We start from the raw sequence: 21,847 nt of genomic DNA on the forward strand, positions 1-21,847 counted from the left end.
AGGTCCAATAATCAGAATAGGCATTGTATATCTTTATAGACACCATGTATGCATTTGTCTGAATTTTGTTATTATAAAAGATGCCTGACACAGGATATTTACAATATGTGCTGTGTGGTAACGCATCACATGCACTCGCACACACACTAATACAAGAATAAACATAACCTTTCGTTATCAGAACTCAGTCAAAGAAAACCATCATGTTGGACTATATTCACTTCACCAACCAGATGCAACCTAAGCCATTATCTCGCATTAGGACAGAGGCAAAAAGTTTGAAGTCAATGACCCCAAATGTGTCGAATAAATTGCAGAATGAACTACTCTAAAGTAGAGAAGCGTCATTCTGACCTGGTTGTGTAATTGTACAAAAAACATGTTTACACAAGTGAGTTTCTTTTATAAGAATATCTTCTCTCACTGTTTGTCCTCACACTGGTGAGTGGACTTCCTGGAATTATTTGTGTCCTGGGTGCTCTTGAAAGTCTGTGTTAAGTAAAGGCAGATTGCTACCCTCAAACTGTTTGCGTCAATTCTTGCACACTGACCATCTACAATTATTCACAGCTACCCCTACTCTCAACAGGCTATTTGCACGAAACCCTGCTTCCAAAAACATTGTTTATACTAATCTCTAAACCGGAAGGATAACTTTGGACCTAATGGCCGAGATGTCAGCTTGCAACCGAATGCTTCCTAGATAACAGAAATGTTTTGTAAGCGATGACATACACTTACCTGGGGTTTGTTACTCGGTGAGCAGCGACAATATATTTCCTCCACACAAGCACACACTATATAAAAATGGCAAACCGCAATATAACATGGAATAAATGAGGTACGGAGAATGAAAGACGGCGCATGAATAATGAAACGTAAAGATATGGCTGTGAGCACCCTGCTTCTTCTTGTAGTGCACTAATATTAACGCACCATTGTCATTCTACTAGTGCACCAGTTGTGTAAATACTGAAGACAAAGAGCGTGTACAATTAACTGCACTAGCGAACGAATGCTCATCCCCCTTCCGACAGTATTTCCAAATACAGTTTCCAACACAAACTCACAATGTTATTTGTCGCTCTCTGGGAAGGTATAATGGAAGCCCTTCTGATGGACAAATGTGCTTTTAGCTCTTTGTGTGTGTGTGTGTGTGTGTGTGTGTTGCTATGCACATTTCTGCATTAGCTTGTGAACGTGTGGGGGTCTCTGTTGTGAGGGTTGAAGTATTTTGATATCACGGTTGTCTGCTGATGGATGACCTTACTCAGGCATAGCCACTGCAAGAGCCTTGCTCTTGTGTAACACTCAGAAGCTTTTCGCTCAGGCGGTGTCAAGTTGGACTGCTGTACTGTATTTGGATGTGTATGTGCGTGTCGTAGTCGTGCCCGTTAGCACCACAAAATAGGAGTTTCCCTCCATCTCATTCAATTGCATCCGTGAGTAAAAGGGTGACTAAATGTATGCTTGCAGGTCACAACACACCTGCAGGATCCTTGTGATTCCTCACCACCCTTACTGCGGGAAATTATCTATTTTCCACTGAATTGATTCGGAGATTCTCAATTACGTGCTCCATATAATTAAGCTTTGCTCGTCTATCTAGTCGGGTGACAAGCAGAACAATTAAATGCTCTTCCACGAGACGTCGGGCGTGAACATTTAACATGTGTATCAGAATTGGTCTTTCCATGAAACTGGTCTGTGGTGCAAGGGAGCACTACACTGTGCCGATAAAAATATCAATGATGTCATCGATTCATCATCTTTCACAACATTATCATCGACTACAGAAAACTTAAGTTGTTCAACTCTTAGGATGTATTGTAGGATACACAGATTACACAGAGTAGATACATTATTGGTATTGTCGGATATATGAAATTTATTTACACGTTTATGCGTACTCATTCATTACATGTATTGTTTATACTGAATAGTTTTCAACGACAACCCCAAGGTGAAGCATTTTATAATATTGAATGAATACCTTCCAGTCAGTGTCAATCAAAAGTGAGCATCATCATCCCTCTGGCATATGCAATTATGACCTAATCAATTCACTCTAATCTTTAGATCCTTACCCACTCTCTTTCCGTGTATCTTCTGTCCCTCCCTCCAGCTGGCTGGCATCCTTGATGTAATTCCGCATCTCTCGTGTGTGCTCGTGTGTGCCAAATTCAGTTTGCAGAAAATTGCCTTACACTTCCATTTTTCTACTCGCTAATGTGAACTGAAGTGAACCCGCTGATGAACGCGTGCTAATGACACATGTGGAGAAAACCTCTTTCTGGACCCCTGACACCCATCTGGCGACACATATGCCTTACCGCCATATATACATTTGTAACATTACTGTGTGGCTATATGTTATGAATATTAATGAGTCACCTATGCTTTCTTATACACTTCCATTCCGGCTCATGATGGTGATTGGGATGTGAGGTAGTGATAATGCTCAAGTGCTAGCTTCTGGTGTGTAAATGTAATGCTGGGATTTTTTTTTCATGCCTCTAATGTCTCTTTAATGCCCCTTTAATGCCAGCTGCAGCGCAAAAGCAACACTTTGCTCACTGATATGTCATGCTGGTTGGTGGTAATTAAAGATTCATCCGTCCATTCATTTTCTGTGGTGCTTATCCTCTGTAGTGTAATTCAAGATAATAATAATTACAAAAAGAACCGTTATCTAGTTTGTGTTTTGCTGGGAACAATAACAAAGTGTCACCTCAGCTAATGAATTACTTACTTTTGAATGAATAATTTATCCTCACCACGCTGTGATTACCCCGTAGCTTCATTTGAAATTCTATTGTCTTTCCTTGCTATATGTCGCTTGTAATAAGAAAACAAAAGGAAAAAGAATTTATTGATCCCACAATAGGCAAATTCACTGCAAGAATTAAGAACAATAATCTTAATTTGTAATAGAACGGAAATAGAATGACTTAATAAATAGTAAAAAAAATGTATGCAAAAAAGTTTCATTTTCCACTTGCATGCTTCTTCTCTTCTGCCGGCAGCTCATTCCATTTGCGTGCGGCATACTCCCCATACAGTACATTTTTACTTTTCTAACCTTCTCAAGTACTGTACATTTTATTATCATATGCACCTCTAATTCGGTACACAAAAAACACCACCACGCCCGAAGGAAAAACACACAGTGTGACTTACGCGGGGTCACCCATTTCATACAGTCATCGTGGACACACTCCAACAGCCTCACAAAAAAAATTTGTCTTCAAGCCAATAACATTTAGTGACGTGGTCACACCACATTACAGAGTCGGTTGATTTCTTCACTTCACAGATCATATTTATCATGAACTAATGTGAAGTTATCATCCATCCATCCATCCATTTTCTGATCACCTGTATCCTCACAAGAGTCACGGGGGGTGCTGGAGCCCATCCCAACTGTCTTCGGGCAATAGGCGGGGTACACCCTGAACTAGTTGCCAGCCAATTGCAGGGCACACATAGACGAACAACCATCCGTGCTCATACTGACACCTAGGGACAATTTGGAGTGTTCAATCAGCCTGCCATGCATGTTTTTGGAATGTGGGAGGAAACCGGAGTACCTGGAGAAAACCCACGCAGGCATGGGGAGAACATGCAAACTCCACATAGGAAAGCCGGAGCCGGGATCGAATCCATGACTTCTGCACTGTGAGGTCGACACACTAACCACTTGCTCACCGGGCCGCCTGAAGTCATCATGAGTGATTTTTAAAAATCTGACAAAAAAAAGTTATACAGTGATCCCTCGCTATTTCGCGGTTCGTTTATCGCGGCTTCGGTGCATCGCGGATTTTTTCAAACATTCATAAAAATAAAAATATTTTTTTTTTTTTTAAGTCCGCAAAAATCTATGTCTACGTGTTGTTGACTATGCGTGCTAGTGTGTGCGCACTCTGCTCAAGTGGAGAAGGTCCACGTGGGGCACGTGTGTGTGCGTGCACGCATGGGCGGGCGTGCAGTCGAGTGTATGTATGTTGCTGAGAGAAAGAGAGAGAGAGAGAGACTTATAAGAACAAAAGCAGGTCTCTCCATCCTTAATTGTCTAAACAACCTTAATTGACTAATCATAAACACGTCTGCTGCACGCCACAGGGATCGCTGGCCTGTGTGTGTGTGTGTGTGTGTGTGTGTGTGTGTGTGTGTGTGTGTGTGTGTGTGTGTGTGTGTGTGTTAGTGTGCTCTGCTCAAGCGCAAAGGCCCACGTGGGGCAATTTTTTAAAATATACTGTATATGTTAATTGGTCGCTACTTCACGGATTTTCGTTTATCGCGGGTGGTTTTGGTCCCCATTAATCGAGATAAATGAGGGATTACTGTACTTTTCAAATTTAAGTCAGCACGTGTCTTGTAAATATCAAGTCAAAGTCAAGTCTTTCATAAGCAAGCCAAAAAAGTCCCATTTCAAAATTGGTGACTTGAGTCAAATCAGGTGACTGCTGGGCTGGTAGAAGTAAGTAACCCGATTTTTGCATGTGTGTATGTGTCGGCAGGGTGCGTATAGAGGCCATCTCGGACAACAGTGGGAAGCTGCAGCTCTCCCTGCAGGAGATCATCGAATGGCTGACAGCAAAGGACGAGGAGCTGTCGGAGCACCTGCCCATAGGAGGCGACGTGGGGGCCGTGCAGCACCAGAGGGAATTCCAACAGGTAGGTAGTGAAGCCTAAGACCTTTTCAAATGGTGCATAGAACCCATTGACTCCAGTGTCTGTTGTGCCTCAAGGGGATTCATGATCACATGTGTGATAGATTTACACATAAATACAGAGAGATGTATTCAGTGGGCGATACGGCTTAATGGAAGTGCGGCGTCGAAGAAAAGTCCCACTGAGTGCCCCTTTCCACTTTTAAGCTCGCTATCTGTTTCCTTAGTGTGAAAATGGATTGAGGGTGTTCCCAGGGTCATGTGCTACGATCTGTGTGATGCGTGTGATTGCTCTGCCATTTATATCTATCTGCATTGTCTATGGTAAATTGGTTCCAGTCTAAAATGGATGGTACAGAAGGGGCTAAAAAAAAAAGCAGTATTATTATCTTTTTAATGTTTTTTTTGCAGAGCAGCATCAAGGGGTGAGTCGTGATTGTCATGAGTCGGAGTTTCAAGATAGAAGGCAGCTTCTCTTATTGTAGGATTTGAGAGTGTTTATTGTCCGGCGGCTGGCGGAACATTCTTACAATTTGATAACATTAAAAGATATGACATATCGCAAGGACATCTTGGTTTTCCAGTTGACAGAAGTGGCAAGATTAACTCTTTATTAAGTAGCTTTTTGAAGGAACTCTTTTCACCAAATCAAAAAGTACATCACAGGTTAAACTCTGAATTGTGAAACGGCGTTTGACGAAATGGCCTTGACCAACAATGGAAAAAAATATATCAAACTACTTTTAAATGTCATTTTATTTTGGACTGTGATGCCTTGAGACATGAATGACCTGACTCGCAAGTTGTTCGAGATAATAGCCATCGTTCAGCCAGTTTGTTTTGCCTTTGACTTGATATTTGCACAAGCAGTACATGTAGACAGATAAATATAACAATATTCACATGTATGAATATGGCTTGTTGGTATGAATATGATAGGTATGAATATGGCCGCTGTTCTTCACAGAGGCTATATCCTCTGTGAAGAACAGCTAACATTACTTTGTGTCTTATACTTATGGTAACTGCTAGAGAAGGACGATGGCAATCCATATGATCCTCGGTGATGATGGCAAGAGGGTGAGGGCGCTCGTTATGGTAGCAATCTGTATGATGTCCGACAGATTTGGTTGGGTGAGGTTATGGATGGCCTTGAAAGTGAGCAGGAGGATTTTGAAATGTATCCGGTAGTCAGTTGAGCCGTTCTAAAAATTGGTTGATTTGGTGGAAGGATTGTGGCTTTTGTAATGAATTATGGACCACTTGGAGTTTATGAAGGGATTTGTGAGGGAGACTAAAAAGAAGGAAATTGCTGTGAACAGCGATGGCAGTGGAACGGGGCGGCAGGGATGGGCGAAGGCGATTAATATTATGGAGATGGAGGTAGAATGCGAACCGTGTGATGTTATTTATGTGAGCGTTAAATGATAGGGTGCTGTCAGATGACAGGCTCATAACCTGAAATTGAGGAGAAGCGTAAATTTTAGAATCATCTATGGAAATGGAGAAACTGTTAGTTTTGGGAAGTGCGTATTTCGACACAACTGGGGGAAATCAGTTTTGTCACTATTAAGTTTCAGAAAGTTTGATGATGTTGATTGTGGTGGGCGGGGTTAGGGGAGTTGGAGTTGTGAAAGTAGATGTGAAATTTGTGGAAGATATTACCTTTTGGGATGAGATATGTGTTGAAGAGGAGGGATCCCAGGACAGAGCCACGGGGCACATCTGTGGTAAATGTCGATATCTGGGACGTGAATGAATGAAGTTGAATCATCTGATTTTGGATCGCTAAATACCAAGGAAAGTATCTGACCCTTTAACTAGTACACAATAAATACTATGCAACATGTCATAGTGGTTTGTCTTGACAATGCAAACTAATTAAGATTTACACTCAATTGTGGCATCCTTCATCTGAATAAGTATTACGTAACAGGGGCAATATCAGATTTACGGTAAAATTACTGATATACCAAATAATACTACAAAAAAGGACATGGAAGAGGTACCTGTTGAGATCCAATCAACGGTTTCATTAGAAGTTATCAAAAAACAGATGTATTTTCATTTTTTGCTTATTTATTTGATTTTAGGTTTACAGGATGTCAAATCCCTGACAGCAAAAGTGTAGTCATGCCAACGAAGTACCACACAAATGTAAATAATTTTAGCCTAATACGTTAAATAAGCAGTAACGGAAAGGTTCTCAGAACAGACCCTTGTCGAACTCCACACCGTTACATCATTTCATTGGTTGTCTGTCCACCTTTCCTATAAAGTGACAATTTAAAAACGTTTGCTTTGCAGTAGCACTTGTTTTGTTCCCTCACTTCCGATCTGGATTTCTCTCCTCTCCTGGCTCCTTGGCTGTCCCAGTTTCAGCACAACCTGATTTAAAATCCGCACTGTCTTAGCTTCCCCTACGCCTGGTTGTAGTGAAACTTCCCCCAATCAAACAAATTGGGAAATTCCTACGGAGAATTAGTGTTTTAAGAGATGTCAATTATTGAGTGCATTTATCCCGACATCTTTTTTTGTGTGGGGATGAATTCCTGTCCCCCCCCCCCCACAAAAAAAAAAGAAAAAGGAAATTGGTGTGTCTTTGTTTAGGAGTGTGTGATAATGGGATGTGTGTCCTTGAGGGTGACCAGGGGATTTGGGGTGAGGGAGTGTTATACTGAGTGCGCATGTGTGCAACAGGGGGAGGAGGATTTTGCAGCTCCTGATAGAGTGCCAGACTCTTTCTTTACCTCACGTAAAAGGAAGAGAAAATCTGTCTTTTTTTTCCAACAAATCCCAGAGAAGGGCCGTCTCAAGGGAGGTGTAAATACGATGCCAGCAACATGTTAAGATGAAGTCGTTGAAGTCATTTCCTGCCTCTGAAATATTCTACACTGTGCATAATTCATTCTAATATGATTTGAAGGCTCTTAATATTCCTTCAACCAAATATGAAGCCTCAGAGTGTGAAATTTAGCCGGTATTAAAGTTTTAACAAGGTAGCTGCTTGAGGAATCCATGGATCAGCTCCCCATGGTCAGTCTGAAGAGAGAGAGAGAGAGAGAATAGAACGATGTGGAACCAGAGTGGTTAAAATGGTGAGCAGTTAAAAAAAAATACAACATTTAAAGAGGGGGGGTTGAGATAGAGGAGGGAGGTGGGTTGCTTGTACGTGTAAAGGAGGAAGGCTTGTCTCCAAGATTTGCGCAGAATCTTATCTGCAGTGACAGCGCTCGAATTTGAGGCTTTTATTTCAAATTTTGCTCAGCGATGGCTGTTGTATGCTTGCGTTTCTTTGGGCCTTTTGTGTTGAAATCTCACCACCTGGTGTTTATCTTGCTTGCTGGGCTATGGGCTGAAATTGAAACTCGTCACTTGACTGCACAATATTTTTTGCTGGCTTGTAAATTGCCTTTCTTTTGACGTGTTGAAGCTGGCGTGTGATCAGCATGCGAACACTTCATCCACAACATCATTACTGGTCAAAGAGAGTTATCATTTCACATTCAAATGAGTTGCATGACGAAATATACTATAAAGCACAGTGGTACCATAAGCTCAACAAGTGCAGCAGCATGAATCACACCTTTCTTCAAAGTGCTCTGGGGGACAAAAAAAATTTAAAACAATTTTCTCATATTTTGCTCTTTACTTTGTTTTATTCTATAAACTACTGATAACATAACACCAAAATTCTCAAAACCAAAGACTGTCATTTGGAGCATTGTTATTGCAGAAAATAAAAACTGCTCCCAATACCGAAAGCGGTCCAAGTCTCAAGCTCAAGCACAAAACTTCCATTTAGACAAAAATCGAACCACGCCTTCGAGCAGACTGCCAATCCCGGCATCATTTGATGTCGCATTTCCTTACCCCGAAAAGCCCCCCTCCCCAAAAAAAGGCTCCTATGAAAAACCTGTGGAGAATAAAGGTTTTATTTCAGAACCAAGTGCCATTTTACTGCGTCCTCTATATAAGGCATCACCTTCACTGAAACCACTCACAAGCCTATACGAGGGCGTCCTTGGATAAAATTCTCCCCCTGGAACGACAATGTTCAAGAACTCCTGAACTAAAAGACTTACAGATAATACATTCCAACACATGCTGTTCACCTTGATGACATTATATGAAGGAAATGAAAGCTGAAGTCGAAAATGATTAGTTCAAATGGAGAACATGCTGCCGTTCATTCATCACGCCTCCAGGTATGCTGCGATGTTGTGACTGCATGTCTCGTCACACAGCTCCTGCTCAGCTCTGCGTTGCTGTGGAGTGAAGATCCAGCGCAGTTGCCTTCCTTGCCATTTAATTGACTCTTTTATGCCAGCAGGCCAGCTGGATGACTTCCCCCAGAGGATTCAGACCGCTTTCTGAGCTCCTTCTCCGGGCTTCCAGCACAAGCACAACTGCAGTGTAATCCCATGTGATCCCGCCAGTCGAGCTCCGTGATCCCTTTAAGTAACTTCTCTGCTCAAAACTTGCTGCTGATGTCTTTCTGGCGTGTTCATGGAGTCTCAACTGATATCCCTCATCTGACGTTATTCAAGTTGTTTGGAGCACAATGATGCTTTTGACAGGGATCAGACCATTTACAATCAGTGCATAAAGAATGGGGACTGAACCACCAGCAACGTTCCAAACGTACACACTGTAGAGTTTACAGTACAGTACAGGTGGTGTACTCCTAGAATAATGTTATGTTTGATTGGCGGTAGTGTTATGAATGGGTCATTGGAAACGTTTCTGTCACTGGACACAAAAAGTTTAGAGATTAAAGAACTACCTTAATAACATGACTGTATTTGAAGGAAACTAATACCCGACGGCAGAAGTTGGCAAAGATTAGTTATTAAGATGGAGGACATGCTGTCTTTCATCACAGCTCCAGGCAGGCTGTGATGGTCAGGGACCGCAATCTAAAGCCGCTTTTCTATCACAGCCCATTCCCAGTAATTTGATTCCCTAGAAATCGTTTGTTTGCTTTCCTGATGATTCCTCTTATCGATTCTTTTGATGTTACAAATGAGTAATGACATCACACCCAAGAAGAAGGCATGTTTTTGGTCCTTAACTTTTTCAACATGATGTCAAGGCAGAAGCACACTGACTCTATTTCACAAGAAAAGATGATACTAGGACTATTTGCAAGACTTGTCAGAGGCGGAAGAATAATTTTGGGGGTTCTCGGTTGAGCAATAATGGGGAAAATGAGAGTCCCTGATGGTGTGGTGGTCGTGGTTCATTTGGCTGCGTGGTTTCAAGTCCCACTCAGTGATGGTGTCAAAGCAAAATGCCAAAGGTTGTCTGTTTTTTTGTGTAGCCTCTGACTGACTGGCAAGCCGTCCCTTCTATTATTGTATAGATTGTCACAATCCTGTTCTTGTGTGTCTCCAGCAGGTGGCAGACGAGGGCCTTTCCTATGGTGCGCACACCCGCTGCCAATTATCATTAGCCATGTATTTAAGGACTGAGTCAGTCTGATTATTTTGACCTTGTTGCTGCTCTTCTTGCTCAAGTGATTGTTTTCTAAACCTCTCGGCCTCGTCATAGTTGTTCTTGTTCCCTTAGTACCCTGTTTTTTTAAGTACAGTCCTTGTTTTGTGACTTTGTTTTTGATTTTTGAGTGAATTGGAATCTTGACATTACGTTGTTTTTCTCGGTTTAACTTTGTCCTTTATGAGCATTTTTTGTTATTGTTTGTCCTGGTTCTTATTGATCAGCAATTTCTATTCATACTTTATCAGTGAGCTTTTGTTTCTGTAAATAAATATTTTTGCTACGGAGTTTTGTTTGATGTCTACCTTTCTGGGATCTAAACATTCGAACCTGACATATATGAGTTATTTGTAGAATCTATTTTGTGTTTTTATTTCGTGCTTGTGTTTTTATTTCATGCACATTTGAAATTGAGTTCTGTGCTGCAGCATGTTTTTATTGAATGACAATAAATTTGAGTCTGAGTCTGATAAGGCTCCAGCTCCCCGAAAAACCAGCAATGCCTATTATCCGTGTGGCTGGGCAGTTGTTATATGCCACTTTCACTTGCCATAGTGTATTTTTGCTTTTTGCCACATTGTAATTTCATATTTAATAAACAATCAAAAAAAGGCCCAGCCCTTTTTCTTATCGCCAATAGATTCATTGTTGCCACTGCACTTTGAGTGAATAGACCAACCTAACTCAATCATAGGAGTAAATAGGGAATTTCTGCCCTGGTGTCGACTTCATTTATTCGGCATCAAAGCTGTGACAACTCTTCTTTCTAGTCTATATGGGCTCAGTACCAAATAATCCACAGCCCTTTACCTGCCAGATATCAGTCGGCAAGTGCCTCAATCCACTTGCTTGCTTAATGGTGCATTCGGGTGTGCTTGTAAGCACTGTAGATATCTTGCTTTTTCTCCTCAGGTGGTCGTTCCCCAGTGGCGATAAATCACTCTCATTGACTGCCTGGGAGTAAATACCGTAACAGATGGCTGATGTAAACTTGTTTGAATTACAGATCATTGGAAGCCAAGCCCACCTGTTTCCCCCAAAGTGTGAAGGATTATCGTCACGTATGTCTGAAGGCTCTGCAAATCTGTACGCCGGGCTTGTAACTGAATCATTTATAAACACAGCACCATTTCTTCTCAGTCGTTCAGATGTCTGTCAGAAGGTTGTTGATTTTTCTGAGAAGCTGCTTCTTTGATTTTTTCTTTTTTTACCTTTTTATTTCTGCTTACTGCCCTTTTCTTTTGATTATTTTACCAGGCTTTCATGGAGGATGTCAAGTCTCGAGGGCCATTCATCTACTCAGTTTTGGAGTCCGCCCAGTCCTTCTTGGCTCAGCATCCCTTCCAGGAACCGGAGGAGACCCTGGCAGAAAGCAAAGGTCACCTCACTTTACTGTCAGAAACCGAGTATACAAAAGTTATTCACTGCCTTTGATCAAGGTGCAGTCGACAAGAATTTACCTCATGGGACATCTCTTATGCATTCCAAGGAAACTTACCCCCGGGGTCAAAGAGTTACACAGTGTAATTTCCCAAACTGTCAAGTGATGTGTTGAGAAAAGTCGACAAAACTTCTTGCAAAACTCCAACAATTACAAAGATTTGCTTTTTGTACTTGTACATTTCTGCCGTCAATGACCCATTTGGACCCAGTACGGCGTCAGGATTTAAAAGTTGGTTGTGGAAATTTCAAGTGTCACCAGTGGCGCGCAATGAACTAGTTTGCATCGTGGTATGAGAATACAAGAAAGCAGGCACAGTTACAGCAGTGTTTCCTGTTTCTGTGGATTATTTAGCTATTTCTGTCCTTGATGTGGAAGACATCGAATATCTTGGGGTCTTGTTTATGAGTGTGGGCAGAATAAAGAGGGCGATTGACAGGCGGAATGGTACAGCGTCTGCATCACTGCATGGGCCTAGAGTGATGAAAGGCAAAGCGCTCCCTGAAATGGTTGATCAACTTTGCCGCGCTTACGTATGGTCAGGGGCTGTGGGTCGCAACCGTAAAAAAACAAGGTTACAGATATGAGCATCCAAAGGGAGTTTTCATTGCAGGATTTCTGGGCTTTCTCTTAGAGATAGGTGAGGTCATCCGGGATTCTGGATGAGAGCTGGACGAAGTGGCATGGGAGAGGGTAGTCTGGCCTTCTCTGCTTGCTGCCTCCATGATCTAATCCCGAAATGGGAGAAGAAAATGTATGAATTTCATAGATGTGTCTTATATACACATATATATATACACATATATATATGTATATGTATGTTTTCAAAGGACTTTTTTCCCAACAATGCATTTTCCGTGTTCTTAACTTTATCAAAGTGGGTCGAGACTCAGCGACTGCCGTAAATCACAAAGTTCAGTTTGATTTGTTTCTTCCCTAATTCTTGCTTTCTCCTTCCCTCCTAATCCTTCCTAGTTATTTTCGGGATCTTTCTGTTTTGACAAACACCTTTTCATCTTTTTTTCATATTGTTTTTGCATGTTTATATTTTGTTGATGCCAAGACTGGTAAAAACAGCATTTTTTTGCCTGCAGCATTAAGAAAAAGCACTTTTAATGATTAGAAGCTAAAACATACTGTATCTCATCCCAAAACAGCAAGATACACCAAAGCGTGTTTTCAGCTTTACGACATCATCCCTTTGAGATTATATCTACCCATTTTTACCTTCTCTGCAGAGGTCTCACCTCGTCGGCGGATTCTGAATGTGAGCCGATCGGTGTGGAAGCAGGCTAACGTGGCGAGCGACCTGTGGGAGAAGCTGACGGCACGCTGTGTGGACCGACACAGGTCACTCCTATTTTTCTTATCATGGTGATTACAAAAAAAAAAGTCAAATATCCACTTCTAAATTAAATGCTGCTATTTGATCTTAAAAACTGTGGTTTTATGTCAGTCAATGGGGAATTTTCGGCAACAAAGTTATCCAGAGGGAGTATTCAGAACTCCATTACAAAACAAACAAACAAAAAAAAAACGTCTTGCAGTGGAAAAAAAAATGTCGCTGATCTTTGACATAGCCAAGACACCAATCACCACCAAAGCCACTTCAGTCTCCAATTTATTGTATTAAAAATATATTTAAAACTCAATTATTCATTAAATAAGACTTAATTAATTAATTAATAATATAACAATTAATTTTGGGCAAGTCTGGAGCTGTTTAAGTAGTTTAAAAACAAAGAAATAAATGTTGATGTGTGAAAAAATAAAATAAAAATCATGACACAAGCAAGATTTTACAATGCAGAGAGACCATTGAAAAAAATTCCCCCTCCAATATGTTTTTAACACATTTAACACATGAATACATGCTTCAACTCTGTAGCGACGTCCTTTCCCATTTTATCACTATCAAGAAATGGCAGTCTGTTGTATAACATCAATTGAAGAAAATTCACATAAAAAATTAGCATGGTTGTTGCAGTAATTATGTACCCTTCTAAAAACAGACAGAGCAGCAACACATGCTCACAGGTAAATATTCTCTCTGCAACGTGGGAGCAACGTCAATCTCTGCAGCCATTTGAACTTTGCCGATGAACACAATTGGACATTGGAAACGACTGTATTTGTATTGCTTTCCAAAACCCACCAGACACATGGAGAGGACATTGGAGCGTCTCCTCCAGATCCAGGCAGTGATGGAGGAACTGGCGGTGGCCCTTGAGCAGGCCGAAGGCGTGAGAGACGCATGGGAGCCCGTGGGAGACCTCTTCATCGACTCCCTGCAGGACCACATAGATGCCACCAAGGTAAATAAATACACACACACAAACACACACACACACACACACACACTCACACACACACACACACACACACACTCACACACTTGTTTTTATCTCTCCACTGCACACTCACTCCGATCTTGAATCCCTGATTGAAATAAAGTTTATGTGGGGGTAACTTTATTGTCTCGATTAGGACAATCTGGCCAACTTGGCAGCTGGTTACACAGACAGTTCTCGGGACTGTTTCAAAGTCCCCCAAGAACCATTGTCCACTATCTCCAGTGTCCCCCCCAAAATATCCCTTTTAAACACTGTTGCCTCTGTTCCACAAAATGTGACATTTATGGCATGTCCAGCTTTGCAGTTTGCAAATTTCCACTATAAGCTTGAACACACACTGGAAAATATGAAGTTTCAGTGTACACAAATATTGTAACACAAAAGAATGACAATTTTAAATATTGGTGCCTTTCAAATTTAAGGAACAGACATTCGGACATGCATGGAGTCAGAATTATTATTCTTTGCAAAGGATTAAAAAAAATATGCCTGCGTTATCTGCCTCCCTGTGTTGCAAGCTAAATTCATTTATCTAAAGCAAAGCTATGTGCATGTATTAAATGGAAATTGTATAATTCTCTTTATGTTTGGTTGGACAATCACACTTTTGAAGAAATTTTCACAGTATGTTAGACGGCTTGCTGTGAAGTGAGTTGCGTTGAGTTCACTGCCAACATGCAGTGCTCATATTTCATATTTTTGCTCACAAGTCAAGGCAAAAAAACCCCCCCAATAATAATAATCTGCCAAATGATGGTTTGTATCTTGAAAAACTTAAGTTGGGGCACCCGTATCTCAAGGCATCACTGTAATTAGATTCTTGTGTACTGTACATGTAGTTTGGGTCATTTTAGGAAAGGTCGTCAAATTTCAAGTTGAAAGAATGACATTTTGGGTAATTGTTTTTATTGCTGTCTAGTGCTAAAATACCGTATCTTCCGCACTATAAGGCACTTTGGAGTATAAGGCGCACCTTCAATGAATGGCCTATTTTAAAACAGTTTTCATATATAGAACGCATTAAGGCGCATAGAATAGAAGCCACAATAGTGGATGTGGTTGCATTATTCATCCACTAGGTGGAGCTACATTACAGGTGTACAATACAGTACAATACAATTTCATTTATATCGAACTTTCACAACCACTGCAGCTGTAACAAAGCGCTTTACAGAACATTCAAATACTACATCCAAGAAATCAGAATACTGATCCATGTATCAGGCGCATCGGATTATAAGGCGGACTGACAGCTTTTGAGAAATGTGAATGCTTTTAGGTGTGCCTTATTGTGTGGAAAATCCGGTAAGTCAAATTTGACTTGAACAGTATTTAAGGGTTTATAAGGTAACGTGACTTGTGACTTGTTTAAGACTTAAAGATATGACCCATTCGTTCGGGTATGACTTGAAGAAAGCAATCCTGCCCATACAGAACAGTGTTTTTAATCCATTAAAACTCAGAGGCAGTGTTTTCATCAATAATTAAGCCCTGTTTTGCTTGTTGGCATGATGATGACAAGGACACTCTCCGATGGCTTGGGTTAGAATCCTCGCAAGAGCAGATGTTGTTAAACAAGCGGCAGGTCATTGGCTTCGTCATTACGGAGGAGTCGCTGCCACTTATAATTGCATGCCGCTGTTCATTAGGCAAAACGGCACAATAATCATGTTCGCAGTGTGGACTTTTGTCACAGCCGGCACGCTTCATTCCAGCCTTTGGGGCAGCTTGTCAGTCACCGAACGATGAATCCCGAAAAGGCACGCGCACAATAAGCAGACGTGACAATGCATGCTAATAAGACGCTGTCATCGGCTGCCGGCTCGCATCAGTTGATCGTTATCAGCTGTCATTAATCTGTTGAGCTTTTTCAAAGTGAGACGATCAGTTGGTGAGCCTTAAAATGTCACAGTTTGTCACTGTTTTCCCTGCAACAGTCATGTGTTCTGAAAAAAAAGCCTCCTCCTAATTTTTATTTATTTTTGTTGTTGTTTTTGTTTGCTTGTTTGTTTGTTTTTGTTGACTCTAATGCCCCGCTTGAGGCACACTGCAATATACATATATAGTATTGTATTATATTCCCTTTTAGCGTAGCTCCGTCTGGTGGATGCATAACGCAACCACAGCCAGTATTGTTGCTTCTCTTCTTTGCGCCTTGTAATGCGCTCTATCTATGAAAACAATTTTCAAATAGGCCATTCATTGAAGGTGCGTCTTTTATTCCAAAGTGCCTTATAGTGCAGAAAATACGGGAATTTCACTGTTAATGATTGACCCCCCCCCCCCCCTCCCCTTGCGCTGCTGCAGCTTTTCAAGCAAGAACTGACCCAGGTGAAGGAGGGAATGAAGCACATCAATGACCTGGCCCACCAGTTGGCTATTTCTGACGTCCATTTGTCTATGGAGAACGCTCGCGCCCTGGAGCACCTCAATAACAGATGGAAATTGCTTCAGGTACAAAATGATGGCTTGGTTTCCAGTGTTAGCCAGTACAGTATCTTCTCACATCCAAAGTTCCCATAAACGCGAGAAGCTTTATTGCAGTCATTCTGAAACTGGGAGTCCAAATTATGTTGTAGCACTTAAAAAAAAAAAGTGCATACTCATATGTGTCGACATAATACAAAGATTAACCCCTACTTTAATGTTTTGTCAAACCTTTTTCAAGTCCATGAAATGTGAACTTCATTTTACTGCTGACAAGATTTTCCCTGAGTTTGTCCCGCAGGGGGTCCAACTGTTGAAGCCAATCAGCGTTTATTATTTTTCCATGTATATTAAAATCATGTGTCTGAGAAGGGCGGAACAAAATTGGAATAACCTCTCGATTCTGCCTTTGTCTTAGAAATCAATTCTCCAGTTTCATTGTGCACTTGTTGCCTCTGTCTTCCTTATTTCCTTTTTTTTGCCTCTGAGGCGATGAAACAGTTCCGAGTGAATCAGTTGGCCGATACACCGACACGCCGCAGATTAAACCAGAGGGTTTGTTTTGTAATCCGGTGAACTCTAAAGTTGGCTGTTTCAACAGTAGCCTTTGTCCTCCGCCTTGAATTTATTGGATTGCTGGCAGCGATGCAAGGTCACACTGCCATTCTTCTCGAGCTTTTCTTTCCGAACCTCATTTGAATTGCGCACACACACACACACACACACACACACACACACACACACACACACACACAAGCGCACTATTAATGCACTGATCATATTTGTTGCACTCACCAACCACTTCATTTGTTATATTATTTTGCTAATGACAGTGGGGATAAAATGATAAACACCCGTCACCTTTTTTTTCCAGTGCAGTTCAGCACCACAACTCTACTAACGAACATATTTTCTCATTAATACCTCCTTTGAAAACAAAATATGTGTGAGACTGCTCCTGCATGATTGACTCACTTGGAAAATTGGTTAAAATGCAGTTATGTACCGTAATCGTTTTTTTTACAAATCTTTTTTTCCCCCCTCTTGACTGTTAAACTACTTCATGAATATCGTCTCCACTGTACCATACAATTACGAATACACATGACTTAGACTCTTTAACCGTTTTGCTGAAGTGTCCTAAAATTTGTGAAAGCCTCATGTGACATTGGTTAAGTCTCTGGAATTCTCTGTCGTGTGATAGAAATTTCCGTCTAGCATTCATCAACTACACCTCTTGTCCTCATTAGTGTTACTTGCCGGATTGCTGACTTTTCCAAAACCGACTCTCAGATCTGAGCAGCAGGCCTGTTTGCCACTAACCCATGGTACTGACAGCATATTTTTCCATTATTCCAAATTGTGACTTTGTATGTCCAAGAAATTTTCGTAGTATCGTAGACCTTAATGTTCTTAAAAAAATGTAAATAAAATAACAAAACGCCAGAGGTTTTCCTGAAAAGTATATTTAATATTGTAGTCAAGTCAATGTGTCACCATACACATTCTGCCGACTTGCAAATACATTAAAAATAAACTGTTTTAAAGTTCTGATTAGTTAAAATTGGGGATTTAAAAAAAAAAGTTTTATGTATGTAAATGTTTGAAAACAAACTGTTCGAAAGATGAAATGCCAATGGGATTTACATAAAAGTTAAATACAACAGAACTGTATTTAACAAATGTACTACACTGGATTTTTTCAAAAAAAGGTTCAAGCTACTGTAACATTATGCACAGTTTGAACATTTAAATCATAGATTTAAATTATTTTTTCCCCTCGTAACACTATTTCAGATAAACTGTTCATTTTGGCACTCTGCTAAGACTATTTCCATCTTCATGAAAGCTGCCCGTCCGAAATCCCACCCAACTTCCTGCACCGCGTTGATTTTGTCCACTACGCTCTCAGCCAGAATGGATGTCCAAATTTGATTTGCTAATATTTGTCGATCCGGGCTAATGTAGGCATTTGTCTTCCTCATGTGGCGGCTCAAATTGCCATAGCGCAGCAGATCACATTTGGCTCGGCAGCAATTAGTTACGTCACGGCCCGGATCATCGCAGTTCATTTTCAAGGAAGTGCGCGCCCTGAGAAATAACTTTAAAAGGATGTGAGTCATCGCCTTTGCTTTAATATTTCAAGTCCCCACGCTTGTCTTTCTTGATCCGAGTCTCTTGAGCCGGGATTGGATTTACCTCCCAATGTTTGCGGATGCGTTTCAACACCCTGCTGACAGGAGTGTAATTTACGTGCCTTATCCAATATATTTCATCGAAACAAGGAGAGGACACCTGAACTCCTGTGCCGGGAGGGGGGGGATTGACGAAGCGAAATGCTCCCACAAGGGTGATTGCTAACTTAATAGTATCATCCTTCCACGGTTTTGTCTTCATGGTTATTGATTCAACACATGCGAGCGGCGATACCCTTCATTCACCTCACTTTTCATTTCATCAGCTTCCCCTCTTTCGCACGTTCCCAGCCGGAGCTCCCGAGGAATCGCTGATCTCTTTCCACCGCGATTTATGATTCTGTGATCGGTGTCGCCCTTTCTTACCTGATGCTCTTCAAAAGGCTCTTCAGGACGAGGAACCGTTTGCCAAAGAAGACATCGTTTATATTCCACGCTTTGCTATTCGTGCAGAAGCGGGTGTTGTGCGTGTATGTGCCGCCATGGTTGGGGATTCGTGAGGGGAGAGTGACACGCAGCATTATTCCCTTTGATTTATTTGCGGTGTGTTCGTTTTTGTGTCCTGCCAGGGTTCCATTGAGGAGAGACTAAAGCAACTCCAGGATGCGCATCGAGACTTCGGCCCTGGATCGCAGCACTTCCTTTCAAGTAATCAATAGAGCCGTCGACCTTTCCACCATGATGTCACACTCTTTGAACGGATTTGGGCATTTACATGGAAAACGCGTCTCTACTTCCAAAGTTTCTAGTTTAGAAATTTCTTCCAGAAGCAATGAATTTCGTAAGTAGAGGTTCCACTGTACTGTGATTCGTAAGTAGGGAATGAATGACTGATTCCATATATGACAACTTGCCTGACATTTTGTTGGGGATGGTTGGTGTTTGATTTGAACACGAAATGAGTTTTTCGAAACATCCTCAAATGCCCGCTTTCTATTTTGGATACTATAGTTTGGCGTGACAAAGCTGTACACCGTCCCAGCTCTCGTGTGTATTGCGGTTGAAGCTGTAACTCGCAAGCTTGCTCTTTCTGTCTTCGTGTTGCGAGAAGCCTCCCCGCCGGTGCTCATCACATAGCTCGTTGCTCTCACATGAGCGGAGCTGGGTGGTTTCCTTTTTCGAAATTCTGTCTCTCGTTCAAGCCTCCGTTGTGCAGACGAGAGCGAGAGGCTGCAGAGAAGCCGAAAAATGTGATTTACTCTGCCCGGTTTAGACTACGGTGACGCGTAATGGCGTGACTGAGCGGGAGCCTCTCGGCAGCCCGGTGCAGTTTTTACTGCCGTCATGCTGGCTCACAGATGCCATCGGTGCGGTGTAAATAGCGGCGATGCTCAGCTTCGCCGCCCCATGCTGAGATGGGTGGCTTTGTGGAGCTTTGTTACGATACCAATATGCCCAGGAAAGACATAAAATGGAAGGCGGTGCACATCTTCACTGTCTAAACCAGGGGCGAGCAAACTTTTGTGCCACAAAACAAAATACCCAGAGAAGCCAATTCATTCATAGATGAGCTAAAAGTGAAGTTGAAATGGGTTTGCAAGACATGGGACATGGTCTGATTAAATATGAATGCATTTTAAGTAACCAATTTTAAGAAAATGAAAAAAATGATGGAAGCATTGCTATATTAAAATAAAACTAGGAAAAGTAACAGAGACTTTTGGGGGGGGGGGGGGGGGGGTTCTTTTCCTACATTTGTTTTGTACTGGTAGAAACAGGCTGCCATAAAAATGGCTTCATTAATGCAACAATTACTGTAATTCAGGACTGTTGATATCGTAAATGCTCATTAGGTCAGACTGGTCAAAAGCGTTGCCTTGAGCTGCATCCTCTCCGTGGGGGGCGCTCAGCAATACACATTAGAATAACAAGTTAAAATGATGAGAAACAATTGATTTCAATTTACGGCACTGTGCTATATTTTCATGCGTTTTGTTACCACCGCAGGCACTTTTAAAGAGGATGCACATTCTTTGCTCGCTGTCCTTTTTCTTGCCTTTGCTCGGTTTTAAAGTGCGGTGACGCACGCTCACACACACACACACAGCTGTGGTCTTCAACAGTTTGTCTTCTGTTCGGCTGCCAAGGTGAACTCGAGCGTGACGTTCACGGCTGTGACTGAGAGACTGGCACTAAGACATGCGATATTCGTCCGCATTTAATGTCTTGGATTCAAATACAGTCATTTCATTCTTTGCACATGTTCTGACCATTTTGGATGTTTGTGGATAGGTACAACTCCTCCGGACGGAGCAGAATTTTCGATACAATATCTGTTGCATTGTAGGAACTTACCCAGATGTCACTTCATTGGTTCAAAAATGATTTATTAATGTCAAATATTGTATCTTCGTTCATCTATCTATGCCACCATTGTATAGTGACACCCATAACCATTAAATGCTCTTATACTAGAAACCAGAAGATAGATAATTAGGCCATTTGTTGAACCTCATTATTTTAGCATGTTTGTGGTATGAAATTGCGCATAAGTGCCATAAGATGGCAGCAAAGGACTACTTTTGTCGAAATTGAATACTTTTGTCCAAAGCTCCTGAACTTCGTATTGTTTCGGGCGTGATAAAAGTGTTGTTGAACATCACTACTTCATATATACTCTGTAATTTTGTATTTATCCAGAAATTAATGAAAAGCTTCAGGATTTAACCTGTTTTGAATCATTCTGATTGGCTCTTCATTTTCGCTACAACACTAGTTTCTGTTCGCATTGGCGTGAAGTTCCCAATAGCATTGCTGAAATAACAAATGTAGCTCACAAGCCCACTAGGTTAATTTCTCAGAATGTATAGCATGGACACCCTTCTCACTCCTCTTCCGCCGAACAAACGCAGCTATCTTTTTGTGCTTTGTCTGGCCACGCCCGAGCTGCCCCCTTGATTAGGTCTGAATGGACAACACTGTCTGGGGCCGATGTCACAGAGGCTATTGTGCACGGTGGCTTTTCTCGCATGGCTAGCTTACGCCGCTGTATATATTTTTTGTGCGTGTGTGCGTGTCTAGGTTCTGTGCAGATACCATGGGAGCGTGCCATCTCACCGAACAAAGTGCCATATTACATCAAGTAAGTGCAACATCACAGTCATTTGTTACGGTCCGTGTTCATTCCTGGCGACAGAGGCACCCAAAAAAGAAAGGAGGGCATTTTTTTTTTTTTTACATTTTTTGGTTGAATTACTTTAAAGTCATGGATCACTGTCAAGCCCACCGGTCTTTGAAGCCAATTGTATTTGCTCTCCA

General features: G+C 41.5%; 1 protein-coding gene across 1 annotated transcript in view; it reads left to right on the top strand.

The window, feature by feature from the left end:
* Positions 1–21,847, top strand: part of drp2 (dystrophin related protein 2) — a 154,808-nt gene that overhangs the window by 87,884 nt on the left and 45,077 nt on the right. Inside the window, exons 4-10 of the mRNA XM_086100896.1 lie at positions 4,521–4,677; positions 11,430–11,550; positions 12,852–12,963; positions 13,772–13,928; positions 16,275–16,421; positions 19,159–19,237; positions 21,611–21,671. Coding sequence (XP_085957022.1) covers positions 4,521–4,677; positions 11,430–11,550; positions 12,852–12,963; positions 13,772–13,928; positions 16,275–16,421; positions 19,159–19,237; positions 21,611–21,671 — 834 coding nt within the window. The remainder of the gene's footprint in view (positions 1–4,520; positions 4,678–11,429; positions 11,551–12,851; positions 12,964–13,771; positions 13,929–16,274; positions 16,422–19,158; positions 19,238–21,610; positions 21,672–21,847) is intronic.

Source organism: Hippocampus guttulatus, chromosome 2 (assembly GCF_054856545.1).
Source record: "Hippocampus guttulatus isolate MCC_2025c chromosome 2, RoL_Hgut_1.0, whole genome shotgun sequence".
Taxonomy (NCBI): domain Eukaryota; kingdom Metazoa; phylum Chordata; class Actinopteri; order Syngnathiformes; family Syngnathidae; genus Hippocampus; species Hippocampus guttulatus.